This window comes from Carassius gibelio, chromosome B20 (genome assembly GCF_023724105.1).
Source record: "Carassius gibelio isolate Cgi1373 ecotype wild population from Czech Republic chromosome B20, carGib1.2-hapl.c, whole genome shotgun sequence".
NCBI lineage: Eukaryota > Metazoa > Chordata > Actinopteri > Cypriniformes > Cyprinidae > Carassius > Carassius gibelio.
In genome coordinates, this window is record NC_068415.1 from 1343930 (window position 1) to 1368314 (window position 24385).

A 24385-nucleotide genomic window follows, 5' to 3' on the forward strand; every position below is an offset into this window, starting at 1 on the left:
TTAGGATTTTTAAAAATCCCTAAAACTGTCAGAAAAAGGTTAAGGCCTAAGCTATTTCTATGTGAGTGGCTAATTTTATTTTTGTTTTTATAATTGTAATACACAAACTATGAAATTATACAAAATGTATAAAAAGATAAATAAATAAATATGCACACATTAAAAAAGCAGCCAAGTCGAATGAGTTTCCTTTTTTATATAGATTAAAATTGAAGACAGAAGCAAGTGGTAAATGTGGTCACTTTAATATTCAAATCCAGTAGATCCAGTTTATGTTCACGTGGCTGTTTTCGTTTATATTCGCCAAGCTATTATGTGTTTTGAAATAATCTTGTCAGTGATGTGTTCGTTCGTACGACGAAAGGCAGAATCCTGCAGCTCCAGAGATACATGTTATTCTGCCAGTCGCGCTTTCAAATAGTCTTGCACACTTAAACAGGTCACAAACACCTGCATTTAGCTCTTGATGTGTTACAGTGGGTTTATTGTGTGCATTTGTGGTAATATTTTATTTAAAAAAGCTCTTAAACAAGAATAAATTCGTTTGTTTTGAGCTGGACACTGTACGCGCTGATCGGAGGCGGTGATTTCAGATAGGCAGCCACAAATATTTCATTTTCACACAAACAGTTCAAAAACATCTTAATTTAGCTCTTGGTGTGTTCTAATTGGTTGATTGTGTGATATCGCTGTAATAATTTATTTTTAAAAGCTTTAAAACAGGAATAAATTCGTTTTCTCTGAGCTCTTTACTCCAGACGCTCGTGATCACAGCGGTGATTCATCTCTCCTATTTCTCACGTATCTCTGGCCAGAAATAATTTATCCATGAGCCCTGAACCGGTAATAATCAGATATGTTGGTTTAGCTTGTCAGTGTGAATTAAAACTAAGTATTTGTTTGTATTTTTAACCGATTTAAAAGTGAAAGTAAAAGTTCGGGAATTGAACCTGTAGGGGCGCTATTTCTCTCAGACAATGGAAGTCTGAAGCACATATACTCAAACAGAGGGACAGCGTGAGATGAGATGTCTGACAGTTTTTTAATTTTCTGTTATCCATACAGTGTTGTAAAGTCGTGAAACTATGCATATTTCCTCAGAATGACTTTTTCATCTGTATGAAAAAATTCTTTGACGTGTTTGGAAGCTGCAATTTAAAAATACAATAATGATTCCCTTTGTAAGGTCATTTAAAAAATCACCACGGCAAAACCATTCAAGCTATCCAAAATCCATTCACAATTTAAGTTCCTATCAGAAATACTGATGTGTGTTCAGAGTTTTGTGAAATTCTAAGTATGTTATTTGCCTCAAAATCACCTGAGAAGTATTCCAGTTTGACATGTTGCCACGGCAACAATTTTTTAGATATCAATATCCCCCTTGCAGATTTATATCGGCTGTGTTTTAACATTATTCTGATGAAGTTTGAAGCAAATCGAGTAATAATAAGATGCTGAATTCAAATCATTTTGAAAATGACACACTTCCTTCTGCCAGTTGGTGGCGCTATAACTTTGACTCCTAATAGTCACATATATGCGATCGACATTATACAACGAATAATCTGATGAAGTTTGATTAAAATCAGGAAATGTATGTGGATGGTATTAGACACTTCCTGTTTCTAATTTCTTGCCATAATTTCAACGCCTTGCCACGAGCAAACCTATCGAGATATCAAAAATCCCCTGGCAATTTTTCATCCCCAGTGTCTTGAGATCATGTTGACCGAGTTTGGCGGCAATCGAGAAAAAAACCTATGACAAGTATTTCAAATTCCAGAGCATGCGCTTTCTACATAACTCTAAATAGCTGACTTTCTGTTGGGTGGAGCCTATGACATGCAATATGAAAGTTGTTCGGCACGATGAGATCTATATGTGTACTGAGTTTCATATGAATATGTTCAAGTGTGTGTGAGCTATACATCAACATTTCTGACTGTGTTCCAGGGGGCGCCGTAGAGCCCCTGTGCCACGCCCGGGTCCCAGCCTCTGCAGGCTCCTAAAGGCCACAGATTCCAAAGTGTGCGCGAATTTTCAAGAGTTTTTGAGTATGTTAAGGACCCCAAAAGCCCCCACAACTTTGACGAAAAATTTGAATACTGAACCCTAAATAGCCAACTTCCTGTTGGGCGGAGCCTATGATATGCAATACAAAAGTTGTTTGGATTGATGAGATTTATATGTGTACCGAGTTTCATACGTCTACGAGCAAGAATGTATGATATATGGCCCTCCATATTCCAGGGGGCGCTGTAGAGCCCCTGTGCCACGCCCGTGTATCAGTCTCTGCCCGGCCCTAATGGCCGCAGGTTCCAATCTGTGTGCCAATTTTCAAGACTTTTTAAGCACGTTAAGGGCCCCAAAAGCCCCCGAGACTTTGGAAAAAAATAATAATAATAATAATAAAAAATAATCCTAAGGAAAACAATAGGCCTCTCGCCCTTTGGGCTTGAGCCCTAATAACATAAAATAGACTTTGCGGAATGGGAGGATGCTGATGATACCATAGACAGAGACGTGTAATTCGATTCCAAAATAGCGAGATATTTAAAGTTCAGATTGCATGGATTAGAAGCACACAGACCGGATGATGTTCTCCAGTGGTGTGAAAGACGAATTTCCGAGATTAAGCAAAGTAATGCCATGTAGGCTACTTTGCATTCCAGCTAGCGCATCATCAGAGAGGGCTTTCAGTATTTGCGTGATATTCCTGCATGGGCACATTTTTATTTTAGGTAAATATTTAAAACTGGTCTATTTTGTTATTGAGGAATAAGGATATGTTTTGTTAAATGTCGAATTGCTCAGACCCCTTAAGCAACTTTTCCTTTGAACATGAAATAAATCCAGGTTTATTATTATTATTATTATGTAATTTATTAGGCTATATAGCCTAATTATTATATGAATATTGTTTTATTTACATTTCTTTTTTATTTCTATGTTCTAAGTTCCTTGTTCATGTTCATCCATTTAATTAAACGCAAATAAAACGAAACATTTGTTTATTTTCCGTTTCTTTTTTAAAGTTATATTCAACGGGGAGCAAGTGAAAAAAAAAAACAGAGTAGCAGGCAGAATATGCAATGTATTTATTTATTTTTTCAACTACTATATGTTCACCCGCGGGATTTTGCAGGCAGAGCGGGACGAAACTTAATTGTTTGCAGCGGGAGCTGGAGAAAATAACACATATTTTGGCGGGAGCGGGACAATATCCCTCCCGCGCAGGTCTCTAGTTTGGAGCGGGTTTATGAATCTTTTGATTCAGATCGGGTGTTTGGATCAAACAATGCAAAAATCAAACATGTGCTTCTTTTATTATTTGGTTTCTTTTTTATTAAACAGCACAAAACGTCAAACCATAATGTACGAAAAAAAAAACGAATATAACGAATATAGTGATGCAGTTTTCACTGTTTTTGGATGAACAATACTTTGGACAGTAAATTTGAAGAAAGAAAAAAAAAAGAGTCAGATTTATGTATGTTCAATTTAGCTATCATGAAACAAATTTATTTGAAGTTACATTTCCTATTAATCCTTTTGAGTAGTCAAACAATCCAAATAAAGCATCTTTAAAACAGAAAGAAAAGCCACTTGCAAAAGGAGATCAGATGAACATTAAATAAATCTGAGCAAACTGTGATCTTCCTCAGAAGAGACACAAACAGACACTCACTTCAATATCTGACTTATATAAGAATCACGTCCATAAGCTTTATGAGAAATTAGGAGAAACTCATTAATCTGTTGTTTAATCTCTTGATATTTAAGGAGAGAACTATAGTTTCCAAAGTCAGACATCGATTGTTATGATGTATCAGTTTAGAAATGCTGTGATATGATCCAATATTTAAATTGTCCCAAGCAATAATTTTGATCAAACAATGCAAAAATCCAACATATGATTATGCAAAAAGGTCCTAAACAACAGAACGTATATAGTACTGTATATCTTTGGATATAACATATAACATTTGAGTAAATGCTCAATCTTCCTCCAGAACAACTCCTCGGCATCATGTTGTGATATGTTTAATATCCAGTATGAGTGAACAGCATGCAGTTTTATTCATATTCTCTTTCTCAAAGCAAACAACATCATGTTTCCGGTCGAGCAGCAGAATGACCTGCAATAACCACTAAAGCTAAAATCTTACACGGCCTAAGCTTTAAACCCCAGTGCAAACACAGAACACGTGTTAATGAATCAGTGTCATACTTATCTTGGTCCCTGCTGAGCTCATTATGCCGATGTGTTTGTCTTTCTCTGCACTCATTTACTATTATTGATTTGTTCCTATGCTTTCAACCTCTTTTCCAATATCAGTTAGTACATGGCATCTATTAAGCCAGAGTCTTTACAATGAGAAACCCCCCGTGGTTTTGGCGAGCGGCCATGTGCGCGATTTATGGGAATAAAACCAATCTGCAAACAATGTGGGTGCTTGCTATAATAATCTAGAATGAATGCAAACTTTAGCTTCACACACTCCTTCTTCTCTCGAGGAAAAGAGGCAAAAGAGTTGAAAAAAAAATGTATTCTTCCAAAAGCACACAGCAACAAATTTAGCCATGTTTAAAATTTATTTGCCAAGTTTTAGCAATTGGCTCACATGATAAAAAGACACACATTTTCCATCCAAATTACACAAAAAGAGGAAACCAAAGATGTCTTGAAGTGCACACATCACATGAATAGAGTTAGCTGCTATTTGCAATTGTTGAATTGAAAAATAATAATTGAATAATTGTTCATTCATGAAACACTTTGTTAGTAGCTTGCATTTGTTGATCAGTTAGTACGCTGTAAGATACTTTTATTATGTATTTTTCCAAGTCATTGTCCATTTCCCTGTAACACGAAAACACAGTGCGTAATTTAAAATGGAAAGGTTAAAAACCAATACATACAATTATTTCAAATTAACATTGTAGATTGTATAATGAGGTTTTTCCAGATTTTGGACTTCTCATTTTATTCCTCCATGAATCAGAAAATATTCTCAACAGACAGAAAAAAAATAAATTTTCAGCTGTTTTTTTGGGAATGAAATATTGTATAAATGAGTGTGAATCATATATCAACTGGAATACATTTGTGTTCAGTTTCTCAGAACAACTATTAGTGTTTCCACTGAAGAAAAAACACCAAACTTTAGTTTTTCTTTCTCACCAAAAACCAACTGAGAAGATCATATGCAAAAAAGAAAGTTTTCAATGAACAGACACTGTCAGGAAAGTTATAAATGTTTATTGTCCCCTAGATCCATCTGAAATCACATTACGAGACTCTCAAAGGCTCGCCGACTGAATATTAGATTTCTAGAAAAGTCAATAGAGAGCCTCGTCATTAAAGTGAATAAATATTCTCACCCCTCAAAGCCATCTCAAGTCCTGCATTTCTCTAAAGCTTGGAGCTCTTTTCTTTATTATCGACAGGATAATGTTGACGCACTATTTTGCCTCGTGGCTTTTTATATGAAAGTGAATGTGTGTGAACAGAGAACCCTGGCAGTAACTCAGTAGCTGAATGACTTTATTAGTCTGTGAGGATGCACTACATCCATTTGATATTTCATCGATCTCTGTATATTTCAGCTATGGTGGGATAACACTTGATCCTGCACAACCAGCTTTGCAGATTTGTTTTCTTATTAAACAACTTGCCACAGTTACCTTTAAACACTGTAAACACTTTTCGGAGTTGTACATAAAGATTATTGGAGAACATGCAAGTAATTTTTTTTAAAAATGTTCCTTAAAACATCATATCTAATTCAATGCATTACTTGCCTTATATATATATATGTATATATATATATATATATATATATATACATACACACAGTTTGTAAAATGTATTAGCAAGCAAAAAATGTTTCCAACTTTTAATCTACTTTGAACAAATTTAGGTGAAATGTAAAAGTTTTCACTTGGAAAATTAGAAAAAGAAACTTAACGCGTTAAATTAAATGTGGTATTTTTATATATTCAAACTGAAGTACTGTTTTCTTTAAACATGTACACCATCTGTACAACTGATATAACATAAAAAATATATATTTTACAGTCAAAAAAAAAAAAAAATTTTCACTCCAAAATGAAACAATATATTTTTAATTAAAGACTGAAATTGTATTTTCTAGTAAATATTTTACAAATATTTGTTTTAGAGCTTCAAAAATATTTTCAAAGTGCTTTAATATTCTGAAAAAAAGATGTAGAAACAATTTTCACTTAGAAGTTATTACAAGTTTCAAATAACACATTTAATGAAATGTAAAATGTTAACGGAGATAAAAATTGAAATATATTTTCTTGTAAAATATACTCTAGTAATCTTTGCAAGCTTTGAGAAAATATTTTTACATTGCCCAATACATACAAAAAAAATGATGTAGAAAAATGTACAGTCAAAAACTGCTAGTAAAGTTCACAAATAATTCTAAAAAAAGTAACATGTCAAGTAGAAAAACTGACATGGTATTTTCTTGTAAAACATATTCTAGCAATCTCTATTTAAAACTGCAAAAATCATTTTACTCATCTTTTTAGTGCATGTAATCATTTTTCAGACACTTTTGTCTAATGTTTTAAGTATCCATTCAGAACATGCATTAATGGAAACTCTCAGTTCTCCATATTGACTATTATTCTGGCTAATATATCAGAGTTCATTATAAATGAAGCAGTGGCTGTTGTGCAGGATCTCGTTCTTCAGTGGCATCTGCAGATGTTTGCCTTGAACTTCTCCTGCTCTGTGCATCTTAATTATCTGTATTATTCTCAAACCCACAACGCCCACGATCTGATTGGTATTTCTGTAAGGTTTTTAGAAGCTCTGGAGTCAATTTATTTCCCCTCCTCAAGTGAATTCATTTATTTATGTGTGGCGAATGAAGATTTAGTATTGTTGGTTACACGAACACAATGACATCTCAGGGAGATTAAAGCGTCCCATACACCGCTGTGCATGCTGTGAATTAATTACCTGGTTAGGAACAGAACAATCCCTTAGAGTAGTGAACACTGCCCAAACCAGCACATCTACACTGACCTGATCACACACACACACACACAGACCCCCTGAGGAACAGTTCCATTCATTCTCTACTATAGGAGAGGAAGAATTGTATAAACTTGTTAAATCATCTAAACCAACAACATGTATGTTAGACCCTATACCATCTAAGCTCCTAAAAGAGGTGCTTCCAGAAGTCATAGATCCTCTTCTGACTATTATTAATTTCTCATTGTCATTAGGATATGTCCCCAAAACCTTCAAACTGGCTGTTATTAAGCCTCTCATCAAAAAACCACAACTTGACCCCAAAGAACTAGTTAATTATAGACCAATCTCGAATCTCCCTTTTCTGTCCAAGATACTAGAAAAGGTGACATCCTCACAATTATATTCCTTCTTAGAGAAAAATGGTATATGTGAGGATTTCCAGTCAGGATTTAGACCGTATCATAGTACTGAGACTGCTCTCCTTAGAGATGCAAATGATCTGCTCTTATCATCTGATCGTGGGTGTATCTCTCTATTAGTTTTATTGGATCTTAGTGCTGCGTTTGACACAATTGACCACAACATTCTTTTGCATAGACTTGAACACTTTGTTGGCATCAGTGGAAGTGCATTAGCATGGTTTAAATCATACTTATATGATCGCCATCAGTTCGTAGCAGTGAATGAAGATGTATCATATCGATCACAAGTGCAGTATGGAGTACCTCAAGGCTCAGTTCTAGGGCCGCTACTCTTCACGCTTTATATGTTACCCTTGGGAGATATCATCAGGAAACATGGTGTTAGCTTTCACTGTTATGCTGATGATACTCAGCTCTATATTTCCTCGCGGCCCGGAATGGAATGGATAGTCGATATAAAAAAACTGGATGGCGAGTAATTTCTTACTGCTAAATTCAGAAAAAAACAGAGGTGTTAATTATAGGACCGAAAAACTCTGCATGTAATAACCTAGAACACTGTCTAAGACTTGATGGTTGCTCTGTCAATTCTTCGTCATCAGTTAGGAACCTAGGTGTGCTATTTGATCACAATCTTTCCTTAGAAAGCCACGTTTCTAGCATTTATAAAACTGCATTTTTCCATCTCAAAAATATATCTAAATTTCGGCCTATGCTCTCAATGTCAAATGCAGAAATGTTAATCCATGCATTTATGACTTCAAGGTTAGACTACTGTAATGCTTTATTGGGTGGTTGTTCTGCGCGCTTCGTAAACAAACTACAGCTAGTCCAAAATGCAGCAGCAAGAGTTCTTACTAGAACCAGGAAATATGACCATATTAGCCCGGTCCTGTCCACACTGCACTGGCTCCCTATCAAACATCGTATAGATTTTAAAATATTGCTTATTACTTATAAAGCCCTGAATGGTTTAGCACCTCAGTATTTGAATGAGCTCCTTTTACATTATACTCCTCTACGTCCGCTACGTTCTCAAAACTCAGGCAATTTGATAATACCTAGAATATCAAAATCAACTGCGGGCGGCAGATCCTTTTCCTATTTGGCGCCTAAACTCTGGAATAACCTACCTAACATTGTTCGGGAGGCAGACACACTCTTGCAGTTTAAATTTAGATTAAAGACCCATCTCCTGGCTTACACATAACGTACTAATATGCTTTTAATATCTCTTATCCAGATCCAGTCGGTATCCAGATCAGAGGGTCACTGCAGTCGCCCGGATCCAGTACGTATCCAGACCAGATGGTGGATCAGCACCTAGAAAGGACCTCTACATCCCTGAAAGACAGCGGAGACCAGGACAACTAGAGCCCAGATACAGATCCCCTGTAAAGACCTTGTCTCAGAGGAGCACCAGGACAAGACCACAGGAAACAGATGATTCTTCTGCACAATCTGACTTTGCTGCAGCCTGGAATTGAACTACTGGTTTCGTCTGGTCAGAGGAGAACTGGCCCCAACTGAGCCTGGTTTCTCCCAAGGTTTTTTTCTCCATTCTGTCACCGATGGAGTTTCGGTTCCTTGCCGCTGTCGCCTCTGGCTTGCTTAGTTGGGGTCACTTCATCTACAGAGATATCATTGACTTGATTGCAAATAAATGCACAGACACTATTTAAACTGAACAGAGATGACATCACTGAATTCAATGATGAACTGCCTTTAACTATCATTTTGCATTATTGAGACACTGTTTTCCAAATGAATGTTGTTCAGTGCTTTGACGCAATGTATTTTGTTTAAAGCGCTATATAAATAAAGGTGACTTGACATTCTCACACACACAGTCACTCACACACTCACAGACATGACAATGTTTGGAGCCAATTCAAAACAAGACACATTTCCAGTAAAAATCTCCCTGCTAACTGCATATGCTGAAGGTAAACTCTCAGTGAATGATGGCATGTTTCCAGTGTGGAAAATGGACTGTAAGTGTGATTTTTCCAGCCACTTCAGATGGTGATGGACTCTTGTGTTACACTGAAAGGTGCGATAACAACATCTAAAACACACAGCTGAAAATCAAACACTGCCAAGAGAAGCCATCGAGGCTGATGAAGCTGCAGAGAGACCATCTAAGAGCATATTTCAACAGGTGCCAGAAAATGCATCAAGTCATTGAAAAATAAATAAATAGAAGATGTAGCATCCAAATCCATCCTCTTCTGAGATAATGTGTGTATTTGAGCGCCGGCTTGTATCTGAGAAAGTGTATGGACTAAAAATTAAAGGCTTTGGATTTCTCCCAATGATTCAGACTTGCACTTTTCCAGCCTTCAGTTAAGTCGTAATGATCATGTTTTTATGGGAGGAACACACACAAACGCTTTCCTATTTGGAGGCGCGTCAAATAAAGAAACATGAAGAAGCAAATTGGTCAAAATCGCAAACGTATTAAATAAATAAAAATGTGTGGAGCTGTCAATAAAGGACGGCCTTCTTTTTCTTCACTATTACTGTCATAAATCGAAGAAATAGTTTGTTTCTTCATCATGTTTGTAGAAATGTAGCATTGCATCAGTGTCTCATCAATGGATGCTCTGCAGTGAATGGGTGCCGTCAGAATGAGAGTAAAAACAACTTAAGTGAAATTTTTTACGGAATTAGGTAAAATCACATCAAAACTGAATGAGAAATGTGATGAGAAATTTAAATTTTTTACATACTATTACAAGACATTATTGGAAAACAGCATCTGATACACTCTTTGATGTCCTGCATTACATTATAACTCATAACTTATTTTATTAAAGTTCTATTTTCACCCCTATAACAGTTTTTTTTTTTTCATCACCATATTTAAGGTGGGCACACCAATACAATCCTGCTTAGGGTACCCATTTGGCCAGCAGCGGCCCTGGGGATGCAGGAGCTAAAACATTTAGGGTCTTATAGGTAAGTAATGATACTTTGTAACTGATACGGAACTTAATAGGTAGCCAGTGCAGAGACTGTAAAATTGGGGTAATATGTTCATATTTTCTTGACCTCGTAAGGACTCTAGCTGCTGCATTTTGGGCTACCTGTAGCTTGTTTATTGAAGAAGCAGGACAACCACCTAGAAGTGCATTACAATAGTCCAGTCTAGAGGTCATGAATGCATGAACTAGCTTTTCTGCATCAGAAACAGATAACATGTTTCGTAGCTTGGCAATGTTTCTAAGATGGAAGAATGCAGTTTTTGTAACATTGGAAATATGATTTTCAAAAGACAAGTTGCTGTCTAATATAACACCCAGATTTCTGACTGTAGAGGAAGTAACAGTACATCCGTCTAGTTGCAGATTGTAATCTACAAGATTATGTGTACTGTTTTTTGGTCCAATAATTAATATCTCTGTCTTATCCGAATTTAATAAGAGAAAATTATTGGTCATCCAATCTTTTACATTTTTAACACACTCTGTTAGCTTAGATAATTGAGAAATTTCAAAACCAAGGCCGAAAACCGAAACCGAAACACCGAAAGAAATTATGCCAATTATTAGTACCATTGCATTTATTGCTATGATCGTGTACTAAGTTTACTAAAATTAAGACATTGCAATTGCATAAATTAATATTAAAGTTTCAAAGATAATTACAATTACATAACTTATTTAAAAAAAAAAAAATAACATAAAAATACATAATTACAAATGTTGCAAATATTTATTAAGCACATTGCAACAATGCACAGTATAAAATAAAATTCAAACTAAAAATTTATCCCACTCATGTGTATATTTAATAATAATGCACAGGCCTACTGGCCTGCAGAAAGGTTTTAAAATGAACAGTTATCTCATAAAAACAAAGTGCATTTAGGTGAAGTGTATTTGAAATTTTTCTCTGTAGGACTAGAAAGTGCATTACTTCTCCAGTTGGTAAGACTGTTATCACTTCTGGGGATGGGGACTTCAGACAGATCACCATCTAGCTGTTGAGCAGCTGAGCTTGTCATCTGCCTGACATTTGAGAAATATTTGAGAGAGTGTATTTAAATAGGGCCAGGGCATAAATAAACATTTTTATCAAATTAAAGCAGAAATCTAGCAGAAAATCTAGCATAAATATGGCTACAATCTGATATTATGTATGTATATATGTTTGTGTGTGTGTGTGTGTATAGTAGCCTAAGAACAAAATAGCCAACGTATTATTATTATTTGAGGCACTTGTTCTTGCAGAATTCCACTGAACATATCAGACAACGATGGTGCATGCCACTCATCTGGTGCAGAGACCAGTCTTTTTTTTCTACGCTCTGATCTGTTTCCTGCACTTGGCGCTTCTCCGTCTCCACGCGGGTTCTCCGCATCCAGCGCGGCCTGGATCATTTCTCGTGCGCGCTGCCTTATTTCCGCATCCAAGTAATGGTCTTTATAACGCGGATCAAGCACATTCGCGATGAAGTGCAGAGGAAAAGATCTCAGTGAGACGTGTGCTAACAGACTCTATAAGACTGTACTTTTCTTTGTTTTTTCTTCGTGGTCCGTCTTAATCTCTTTGTTAGGAGACGCTTTAGTGCTGCGAATAAAGGAATACGAAGAGAGAGAATGTTCTCACTGGTGTGAAGTGAATGTCGCGTGGAGCTCGTGGTCTGCGCTATGCAGGTGCACGTCGCGGTTTCTGTTTGCGTCATCACAACATTTCGGCCGTGTTGTTTCGGTGATAAAAGTCTATCGGCCGAAAACCGAAAAGGCCATTCTCGGCCGAAAATTTTCGGTGGCCGAAATTTCGGTGCATCCCTAGTTTTAGGACGTGACCTAAAGATAACAATGACAATTTATAGATTAAAATGTTCTGCTAGCTTTATTTTCATCCAAAATATGTATTTTTAATATTCTAAGAACATATTTCTCTAAACATTATGAGAACATTCATCAAGTAAAAATACAATCATAATAAAGTTAAAAATATATATATATATATATTTTATTTAAAAAAATTATAATTATGTCAAAATGTCAAATTTTCTATCACAATTATAATGTCATTTAAAAGTTACAATCATTATTTTCACCCAAATTGAAACTATATTTTAACATTTATTTTGACAATTCTAAGAATGTTAAAATGTCAAGTTGTATCAAAATTAAAACAATAAAAGGTAACAAAAACATTTCTTATGACATTCTACTAACTTTCTCAGGCAAAATATAACGTTGTTTGATTGTTTATTATTAACAAAATGTAGTTTTCTTGTCGTTATCATAATATATATATATATATATATATATATATATATATATATATATATATATATATATATATATATATATATATATATATATATATATATATATATATATATATATATATATATATACACACACACACACACACAAAAAAACATTTCTGCTAATTTTATTTTCACCCAAAATATTATTTGAACATTAATTTTCAATATTCTAAGAATGTTTTCTCTCAACCTTATGAAAACATTGATTGAATATAAATGACAAATAACATTATGAAAATATCGATCTCTGAATATTGTCTCTCAGCATTTTGAGAATGCATATCAAATATTATATCAAATATAAGTAATATGTCCGTTTTTAAGAGCGTTTCATGAATATTGTTTAAGAGTGTTTTTCCTAACATGTATATGCTTATAAAAGGTGTTAGTGAAGGTTTTGAGAGCGTTCCTGTGAGCTTTATCAGACCTGATGAATGGCTTCGCCATCAGTCGTGACATGTCTCGTTAGTTTACCGCGGTAAAGGCGGTGTATGTTCAGGTTCATCGTGTGATGGACGGCTGATGGTGTCTGTCAGTGGTTTGACAGTCAGATTCATGAATCATTTGAGAGACTTATGGATGTTTCCAGCAGGACCGAGAGCAGTGTAAAGCACAGATAAAGACAGAGCTGCGTTTGAAATAAGATGATATTTCAGAGCTCTGACATCTCCTGCAGAAACGTGTGTGAAATATAACATAATATCTTCTGAGAAGGATGCTGGCATCCACAGTATGTTTTGTTAAATGTTATTTCTGGATAACTCAAAATGTCCAGTTTTTTAAATGGTTTATACCATTTTTCCCTTTTAGAATTTCACAACAATTTATTAAAAGCAATTAAATAGTATTTAATTGTATTATTTAGTTTTATTTCATTTTATTATTATGGACTTTTTTAATAGTTGAATTACATTAAAGCAATCAAAAAGCATGCTGATTAATTGATATCCTGAAGCTTATACAACTTGACAGCAATTTATAACAAAATGTAACAAAAAATAACATTTTTAGAGCCTTATGAAATCCTTTTTTTTCCTCCAATTATGTTTTGTTGCGTTTTTCTTTTTTCTTTTTCTTTTGGATTCCATTTAAATGGTTTAATTCAATTTTAATAATAAAAAAAACTTGTCTAATCAATTATTTTTATAAAAACCAAAACATTTTTATTGTGATTATGCCTTAATTATTTTTTATTATTCTAAAAATAAGTATTAGTATTATCCTGAAACGTTAATTTATTTCTGTCACAGTTTCTTGAAGTTAAACTGAACTTTTATTTTTTACAGGTTGTGGTGAAGATCTGTGTGTTTCTGAAGATGATGGTTTCTTTCACTGCATGTAAAGCAGAAGCTTGTGTTTCAGGTGAGTAGATGACTGACTAGTAGTAACTTGTGTTTGTGAAGGTAAAAGTCTTTAACAAAGTATTTAGACTCTACAATCACACTTGAGAATGTCATTCGTTACATTTCAGGTGTCACTGACGGAAATTATCATCTAATAATATATAAAGAACAAAGAATTGCTGCTAGAAAATCTGGCAAAAAAATAATATATATAATAATTTTATTGTATTATTATTTTATTTTAAAATTGATTTATAAAATAATAGCATTTTTTTTTTTTTTCACCATAAAAATGTAATGTTCTGATTCTCTGCATCATGGCTTAAAACTCTTAAAGACTTTTAAAAATCTGTTTAAAAGTGAAAAAAAAATGTTGTTGTTTTTATATATCGTACAAAGATTTACGGAAAAACCTTTTTGCTAGAAGATGTTTCAAAATATTTTTGTAAATATATTTTTTCAACCAATAAATTTTGGCCATTTTTGAAAATATATTTAGAAAATATAATTTTTTAAAGAAAATATTTATTTATTGTCCATAACATGTGTGAACACACACACACACACACACATACATTATATATATATATATATATATATATATATATATATATATATATATATATATATGTATATATATATGTGATTAATCGCGATTAATTGTTTGACAGTACTCATTAAATATTATATATCTATATCTATATATAAACATTAAAAATAATCTTTGTACAGTTTTGATTTCTACTGTATTTTGTATGTTTGTCGTTTTGGCCCTCAAATATATTTTAAAATATATTTTGGCATATGAAAGTTAATACTTTATTTGGGGGAACCGACCCTGCTGAATAAGTGAGCGGCTCTGATAAACTCTCCTGATTACGACTCTGATTATGATTCTGAGAGCCCTGGGAATGTGATAAAGGCCCATATTGACGCATTAAAGCGGCAGTGGATCCTCATTAAGAGTTGAGCTGATGACCCTGAGTGTGATCCGCAGGATAATGATGATCCCGCCGGACTAAAGATCAGCGGAGAGTTCGCTGCGTCAAACTTTCAGAAGAGCCATGAATTAATCACCGAAGAGATGAAGAGCGGTAAGAGTCGCTCCTGAATAAATCATTTCCCATGATGCTCCACTGACCGATGGGTTTCTCTGTGAGTCGATGCGAGTGACTGACGCTCGTTACGATGGATGTCAATTAAATACTAAACTCTAACTCTCCTGGGATTCAGATGAACCATCATTTCACCAGCTGCTGTCTTTTATCACGAAAACACGTCACACAGACACTAAATCCTTTAAATATTGTGAAATTGAGTAGAACTACACAAAATTTAAAACTACACAGAATTGACTTCAGTCAGTCGTGAACTCACTCTATTTCAGAATATATACAAAAATGTAAATATGTATTGTGTTTAAAATTATATTTAAAAATTATATTTTTTTTTGTAAACTTTGCATGTTTTCTAATTGTTTTTATTAAAAGAGACTAAGTGTTTATACATTAAATTGTCTTTTTTTTTAACTATGATTCTAAAGGTTTTATGGAAGAAAAATATATAGGTTATGCATATTTTTCTCGCTGAATTTTATTCAAACATGTTGCATGTTCACACGTGAAACAGACGGCAAATAAATATTTATTTTTTATAGTTATTTATTTTCAGGTATTTCTGTTGTATTTCTTTAACTGCTTTATTCTAAATGTTTTTAGTTAAAAAAAACTGTAAATGTTGATACATTAGATTAATTATTCAAAATTCCTTGTAACCTTGTAACTTTTTATCTTGATTGATTTTTTTTTTTTTTTTTTTTTTTTTTTTTTTTTAAGTTTATATTAGAGATAATTTAGATCTCTAGACGAATAATAACACATTCATTCAGAAATGCTTTAGTCTGGAATCCTTCGTTCTGTAACTTTATTTAATAAAACACTGAGAGAAACTGGAGAGTTTGTGTGAGGAGAAAGGTGAAGTAGATCAGGTTGATTTGGAACGGAGTGTAATCTGCTCTTGAACCCTAAGGTCGGACGGTAATGTGTGCCGTGAATACAGATCAGTCTTATCTACAGCCGCCTGCTGAATAAAACAGACCCACACTTCCTCTGGATCTGATCTGCATAGGGAGCTCCCTTATTAGACAGCACTGCAGTGGATCTGAAACACTGCATGAACACACATATTTTTTGTTAAACTCCTAACATGTATTTGTGGATATCATTCTATTAATTTGTGGATACGATTATTTTTTGGATCATAATCTATTGATTTGGAATATTGCTACAATTCTATCCTCATACATTAGTGTTGTTCTAACAAATAATACATAAAACAGCAAGATCAACAGTGAAAACAGATCACTTTAAACTTGACAAAATGGACTTGCACTATTGTTTAAAATAAAAAAAAAAAAAAAACGCTAACTGCAGACTTTTTTTTCAGCTGTGCCTTTCTTTGATTCGAAAACTTCCAGAAAACGAGACGTATGTTTATCAAGGGCTGAGATGAATTTTTTTTTTTTGGTCGATTCGTTTGAATCGATTCATTTGAATCGATTCTTTGCCGATAACTGAAAACACAGAAATACTTTAGAATTTTAAAACAGAAGCCAAACATCCTGTTTACTATGCTCAAACGCGGGAACGTACGTTACACGTGTAAAGAGCCTCTCTCGTCAATCACTAATCTAAAAACAGTTGCTTATATACGTATAAAAACGACATGAACACTAATTATAAACTTTACTTATAAACGTTACTTTCCCATTGCATACCTTTTCGTTTTACTTAAGTAATTATTAAGTCTATAGCTTCAACTAATCATTCACACAATTACTTGTATTTTACTTAAGTTCTTGTTACTCTATCCACCTCTGTAACTTGTCTGTTGACCTAAAACTTGTTTATCTTTAAAGCTAGATCATTACCAATTATTAGATTGCTAAAAGCAATCCAACTCATCCATCGATTTCATATCAATATATTAACAAAATACTACTGTTTATAAACTTTGATTTGTATATTGTTATTTTGTAATGAAAATGTAGCAGTTAACTATAAAAAATGAGACTCACCTTATCATGCTCTTATCCGGCCACAAGCAAATGAATGAATCTGCAATCTGTACCAAGTAACTACGCATGTGCAGTCGTCTTCTTCTTCTGTTCTTCGTCCAATTAATGGCCTCTCACACCTTTGGAGTATTACCGCCACCTGATGTATATCTGGTGCATTCACAATACTTAAACTTTTAAGTTGTGCTAAATGAAGAATTTGAGTATAAGCACTTTGTGTGAGGAAAAAGTAATGTCAACAAACTTAAAAAAATAAGTTAAGTTTACTTAATCATTTTAGTAAGCTCAGCAATTACATTTTACAGTGTAGATTACTGCAACTCATTATATGTTGGCATTAATAAATCATTGCTTAACCGCTTACAACTGGTCCAAACTGCTTCTGCAAGGCTTTTGATGCGTTCTCTTTAGAGAGAGCATATTACTCCTGTTCGGAGTTCTTTACAATGGCTACAGATCCCTTACAGAATTCATTTTAAAAGTTAGGTTTTTAATATCATGGAAATTCGTCCCCCACACTTTTTCAGGCAAATGTGTTCACATAGATGTTTTCAAGAGCTGGTGTAAATAAATATAGATTTAAACTCAAAGAGACCACATAGTTTTCGAGATTTTATTCGGACCCAGAAGCGCTAAACTCTCCTGCAGTGTGTGTTTCATTCATTCTCTAATGTAATGGAGCGTGCTCTCGCGCAGAAAGTCATACCAGGAAACTCCTAATATGGGCAAAAGCGTCCAGCTAGCGCTATATGAAAACAGTTGTTTTGACAGAAGAACTGAAACTTTTGGAAACACAAAGACATTAAAATACAATTGCGACAATATATGTTTTTTCAAATCATCTCCAGCAGGTGATAAGTATATCAACAAAACAGTATTAATTGACATAGATTTATTACAATATAGAAACTATTCTGCCTTATTATGTGATAAGTGTTTGTAGTATATATATAAAAAAATCATTATTATTTGTTATTGTCAAGCATTTATAGATTTCTAAGCAAATTAAAAGCTAGAAATTAGAGAATAATTAAAGTTGCCTCTTCTGTTCACCAAGCCTCTATTTATTTGATCCAAAGTACAGCAAACCAATAAACAGAAATATTTTTACGAGACTATTTAAAATAATTGTTTTCTATTTGAATATATTTCAAAATGTTATTTATTGAGATTTTAAAACTTGCTAAATAAAAATATTCATTTCTAAAATGAAATTATTTTTTAGTTATTTTACAAAAAATATATATATTGTTTTTTTGTTTTTTTTTAATGATGTTGCAAAGGCTTTTTATTTCACGTAAATGCTGATTTTTGGATTCTTTTATTCATCAAAGAATGCTGAAAAAATGTTTACTCGTGTTAAATATTGATAATCAGCAAATCAGCATATTAGAATGATGTGATTTCTTAAGGATGTGACACTAGACTGGAGTAATGATGCTGTACATTCACCTTTGATCACAGGAATCATTACCAGCGCTGTCTGACTGAATACAGCATCAGTGAGGGGTCAGAGGTCAACTGCTCTTATAGCAACATGGTTCGTCCACAGTCGTTCAAGCCAAACTGATGTACATTCAGCGTTTACACCTCAGCAGAGACTCAATACAACACTTCAATGTCTTTAAACACGTCCTGCTCCTTAAAGGTCAAGAGTAGATTCCTGAAGATCATGTGTCACTGAAGACTGGAGGAATGATGCTGAAAATACAGCGGAGCATCACAGAAATAAATTAAAGTTTAATACAGATTCACACAGAGAACAGCTGTTTTAGATTAGAATAATATTTCATAATTTTACTGTATTTTTTTATCATATATATAAGCAGCATCATAAAGCTGGTTTCCCGAAAGACTAACTCTGAGCCGCTCAGCTCTATAATCTCTGCTGACTTTTGAAGTCTGACAATGAAACACAGTTGTGTGATTTCTGATATGAAATATAATTCCTCCCCATCCACAGATTGTTTTTTTATGTTATTCTGACACATGAGTCTCATATCAGAAAGACCGATTCAGTTTAGACGGAGCTTGATGGATTCTGGAGATTTGAGGAAACAGACATCAGCTTTAAATGATGATGATTGCATTGATGAGATCAGAGCTGATGGATGAGCGACAGAGACACCTCATGAGGCACATCATCTATTTTAATATCACTTTATGTGCTGCTGATAAATGATATTACACAATTCATAGCAGATTCTTCTGAATGATGTCTGGACGGCAGATGTTCCAAGTTTCATACAATGAATTAAATATCATTTATAAATTAATAAAATACAATTATATGTGGTACTTTTATGTATATTATTATTTTTCGCATATACTAACATTAAAAAGTTTGGGATCGGTGAGATTTGTAATGGTTTCTAAAGAAGTTTCTTATCATCAAAGCTGTCTCTGTTTGATCAAAAATACAAAAAAACAAACAAAAAATATTATAAATATTTCCAATTCAAAACATCTGTTTTCTGAGTGAATCTGTGTTAAAGTGTAATTTATTCCTGTGATGCTCCGCTGTATTTTCAGCATCATTCCTCCAGTCTTCAGTGTCACGTGATCTGCAGAAATCATGAAAATATGATGATTTACTGCTCAATTAAGTATAAATATCTTTACTGTTGCTTACATAAATTAAATGCAACCTTGTTGAATAAAAGTATATATATATTCTTAGTTATTTGGCAGCTAATGAATCAGAAGTCTCACACTGGATGCACAGTTCATTAATAGTCAACATCATTAATCATAATAATTAATGAGAATTATCTGAGTTTAATGAAGAAGCATCTTAAATTAGATTGAATCCTTGAAAAATGTTCAAATCTCCAGTTTTCTTGTCTTGATTAGAACGTAATTACGTTAACATTCTACTATTTCAGCTAAAGTTATTTGATTCTTTATTTTTTTATATTCTATGAATGCTCAAATGTCAAATGTCTTTGTGATTGTAATGCTATTTAAAAATTAAAAAATCTTTTTTAACGTTTATTTTTGTGTATATTGTAAGAAGGTTAAAATCTCCAGTTTTCGTGTTGCAGTCATCGCATTATTAAAAGGTCGCAAAAAAAAAAAAACGTTGTGAGAATGTTTCCTGAACGTTGTTGTAATGATTACTGATCACAACTAGTTCTTGACTTAAACTTTGAACTTTTAGTTGAAATACTGAAGTTGCAAATTTTATTTTTCCCAACAAATAAGACCCTGGAGCACAAACCCAGTCATAAGGGTCAATTTTGTGGCAATTTACGCTTGTAAATGCAGAGTTATGACTTTAAACATGAATCTTGTTTCCTGATGGAGTCTGTGAGTGTGAATCTACTGCCCTCATGTGTCTGTGTGAGGCTGGGAAACACACAGCTTTAGTAATTATTACAAGTTTTAGTCATTTAGTCGTGAGTTTTGGTCATTTTTGTTAGTTTTTATCAAATTAAATTTCTATATTTGCATGATTGTAAAATTGCATTAAAACTAAACCCTGAGCTCCATCTGTGCTACATTATACATGCACTTTTAATAACCTTATCATTTATGTATTTTTAAAAATGCATAGCAAAAATGTGTTACTCATTTGGAAAAAGCAAATCAAATACAAAACTTTTAAAATGTTACGTACTATAAATATATACAAATATGCATACTTTTCTATATGCATTTTACATTATATGTGTGTATATATAAATACATGGACACAAATATATATATTTTTAGAACCAAAAATCACTGTATATCTCCAAAATGTTGTCAACTTTAAACCTATCAAATTATGAAGCTACTCTATATAAGATTAAATATTAATATTAAATGACATAAGTGTGTGTGCTGTAGATTAGAATTATTAGATATTAGTACACTAATAGATATCCATCTTTAACATGTGCACGTCTCTGTTGAAATCATAAAGTCAGAAAGGAATGAGAATATTAACATTAATATTTACTTATATGACTTCAATACGGACCTCGATTAAATTAAGATTTCTTATTGACGATTTACCTTTTAGTTCTTGTGTCAGTATCTTATTCTTTATTTAAAGGCACTTGATTTCTTCTGGAAGTATTTGACAGCACAGGGTGGATTTATTACATTTTTTATTTCCTCAAACTGAAAGAAAGCGCGTGGAGCTGTGAAACTCTCTGGTTCTCGTCAGGGTTTAGGAGTTAGCGTTGGGACCCTTCTTCTTGCCGAAGGTGGGCACCACGTTGACGAAGCGGCGGTTGTACTGGATGCGACGCTTGGCTCGGCCCGTCTTCTTCTTCTTCTTCTCCTGTTTGTCCACCTGCAGACGGACAGAAGCGCTTCAGAACACACCACACATAAGATCACGCTTTATCTCACGAGAAACAGATGTAACGGACTTACTTTGGGAGTCTGTCCTCTTACTTTACCGGCACGAGCCAGAGATCCGTGGACTTTACCTGATCAACACACACACACACACACACACACACACACGAGTCCAGAAACATCAGCAGTCAGGTGAAGAAATACTGATCTGAATGAGATTTTAATATTTACAAAAAATACACACATACATACACACACATATATATATATATATATATTAGTTTTTAAATATTACATAAAAAATATATATAGAAAAAATGGAAAAAGAAATTATGAAATAAATTACTACAAATATATATTTTTTAAATAAAAAGCTTTTAAATGGTTAAACAGTATTTTCTTTAATATGTACAAATGATTTCATTTAGAAAACTATAAAAAGAAATTAAATATACTCAAATATTAAAATCTCATGAATTATTTTGACATACAATATTTGTATTTTTATAATAATAATAATAATAATAATAATAATATTTAATATATAAAGTAAATATTAAACATGAAATAGAATTAATTACAAAAATTTTATATAATTAATATTAAGAAATTTAGTGATTTAGTGCAAAAAAGTGATCGTAATTAATTGCATCCAAAATACTTTTTTTTTCATATGTGCGTGTACTTATATAATATATACACACACACCGTATTAATTCAACACAACAGTATTCGTTTTGAAAATATTAACATGAAAATGTTAATATTAATTCAATTTATATTAAATATAAATATAAAAATATATTTATATGTACATAAATATGCACAGAACACATGAACAATTTTATTTTAGATGTGATTAATCATTTGACAACACTAAATTATAATTTTTTTTATATTTAATTATACATTTATAAAAAAAATATCATTTAAAAAAAAAAAAAACAATTTATTGATCACATTGTGTTGTTTAGATGAATAAAGCACGAATATGAAGTGAGACAGACGTACCTCCCAGGAGTCTGACGGTCAGCTCGAGAGTGCAGAGCTCGGACACACCACAGTCCAGAAGAGACACATCGTCCTCCAGAGGAGCTCCAGCCAGAAGAAGAACCTGCTCGTCCACAGACACGCCCTCCAGAGCCTGGACACGAGCCTGCGCACACACACACACACACACACACACACACATCAGACCTGCTCACGGGCCGAGACCCCTGCCAGAGCGAGACCAAGAGCAGAGCGGCTCACCTTCACGTCACGGACACTCTCTTCACCGGACACATGGAGCGTGTGCAGAGTCTGTGCGCGCAGGAACAGCTGCATGATGAGCTGCACACACACACACACACACACACACCAGATCAGTGCTCTCTCACGAACACACACCTCCCTGCAGCTAACACAACCGCTTACTTCTGACAAACTGATATTATTTGTAACTATTTATAAGTTATTTGTAACACTTTCAAGTTAAAAGTAACAGTTTTTTTCAAACGTTAATTTCAAATGTTGAACGGATTTTAAAGCTAAAATCAACATTTTTAAAGTTAAAAGCAACCATTTTAAATGTTAAACAAATGTTTTAAAGTTAGAACCACATTTTTTTAAAAAAGTTACAAATCTAAAATCCTAAATGTTAAAAAAACAAAACAATATGAAGTTAAAACTAAACCATTTTTAAAGTGCTAAACAAATTAAGCTAAAACAATTGTCAAAATTTTAGTTAAAAAAAGTTTAAAAATAAAATCAACAATTTTTAAAGGTAAGAACAGTTGAACAATTTTTTAAGTACTTAAGCAAAAAAAATTTAATACTTTGTTTTGTTCTGTTTTTTTTTTTTAGTTAAAAACTAGTTAAAAAAATTTTTTTACAGTTAAAATAATCTCAAAACAATCTTAAAATGCAACCAAGTTTTCAATTTTAAACAACTTAAAGGCAAAAACCTATGTTAAACACATTTTACACGTTAGATGCACCAATTTCAAATGTAACGTAATACTTTTAAATATTAAATTTTCAAACGTTATTTGTTACCGTTTAAAATGTTCAATGTAACAATTATGTCAACATGATGAATGCAAACTGTACTTTATTACTGTAATAAGAATCAACACTGACAACGAACCAAAAAACTAACGTGCTCCTTTAAGATAATGAGAATTTGATAGTTTATATATGCAGCCTCTCAGAACACAGCACAGGCTTAATACGAGTAAATAAAGAGTAAATGATCTGTGCGGAAACCACGTGAGCGCGCCTGAGAGAAGCACGCGGAGGAGATAAACGCGCTTTAACGATTCATTCTGTCGGATTTGTGCTCGAGATGTGTCCGTAAAACACGGGAACACTTATCACAGCCATTCATCCATCATTAAAACACATTAAACACCTCGACTGAGACTAATACGTGATTTGATTAGCAGGCCTTACATTAGATGATGCTAGTCGATCCGCTACTGGACGAGAAAAGGACAGCGCGCATGCGCGGAGCAAAGAACTCTGGGACGCGCCCTGCACACGTGACCGTGACGTTTCCGGTTGGTGAATCCATTCATACCTATGCCGTGTCTGAAATCGCTTACTCATTCACTCATTCACTAATCCCTATATAGTGTACCATGGCAGTTGAGTTCACTATATCAGGAAAGAGTGAACAAATAAATAAGTGAACGGATTCGGACAGTGACGTATAGCCTACACTGCGCGTGAGACTTGGAGCTGTTGCAAAAACATTGCCATATGTACTTTTATATTACATGTAGCCTACCTAATTTTAGAAAATAATAATAATAGCAATAATACTCAAAATTATATTATATTGCAGTTATACATAGCTACCTCTGCGTCAGCCTTTGTGGTTTCATCGATGGTATATATATTTTTCTTTTATGTTCATAATCATTAAATGCGATTAAAATAAGTACTGAGAACAAA

General features: G+C 33.4%; 1 protein-coding gene across 1 annotated transcript; it reads right to left on the reverse strand.

Annotated features, from left to right (window-relative positions):
* Positions 1 to 21235: 21235 nt before the first annotated feature.
* Positions 21236 to 23967, reverse strand: LOC127984012 (FAU ubiquitin-like and ribosomal protein S30). Its single transcript, XM_052586459.1, has 5 exons — positions 23882 to 23967; positions 22700 to 22780; positions 22460 to 22604; positions 21524 to 21579; positions 21236 to 21440 (listed from the first exon to the last, which is right to left on the reverse strand). The coding sequence occupies exons 2-5, from the start codon at positions 22772 to 22774 to the stop codon at positions 21315 to 21317; spliced, it is 402 nt and encodes a 133-aa protein (XP_052442419.1). The 5' UTR covers positions 22775 to 22780; positions 23882 to 23967; the 3' UTR covers positions 21236 to 21314.
* Positions 23968 to 24385: the final 418 nt, after the last annotated feature.

What these genes read in the sequence shown, in the direction of transcription:
- LOC127984012 (XM_052586459.1), bottom strand. Translation starts at nt 22,774, where the DNA reads ATGCAGCTGTTCCTGCGCGCACAGACTCTGCACACGCTCCATGTGTCC. An exon ending in AGAGTGTCCGTGACGTGAAG is followed by an intron (nt 22,605 to 22,699) that starts GTGAGCCGCTCT and finishes GTGTGTGCGCAG; the next exon opens with GCTCGTGTCCAGGCTCTGGA. An exon ending in TAAGAGGACAGACTCCCAAA is followed by an intron (nt 21,441 to 21,523) that starts GTAAGTCCGTTA and finishes GTCCGTCTGCAG; the next exon opens with GTGGACAAACAGGAGAAGAA.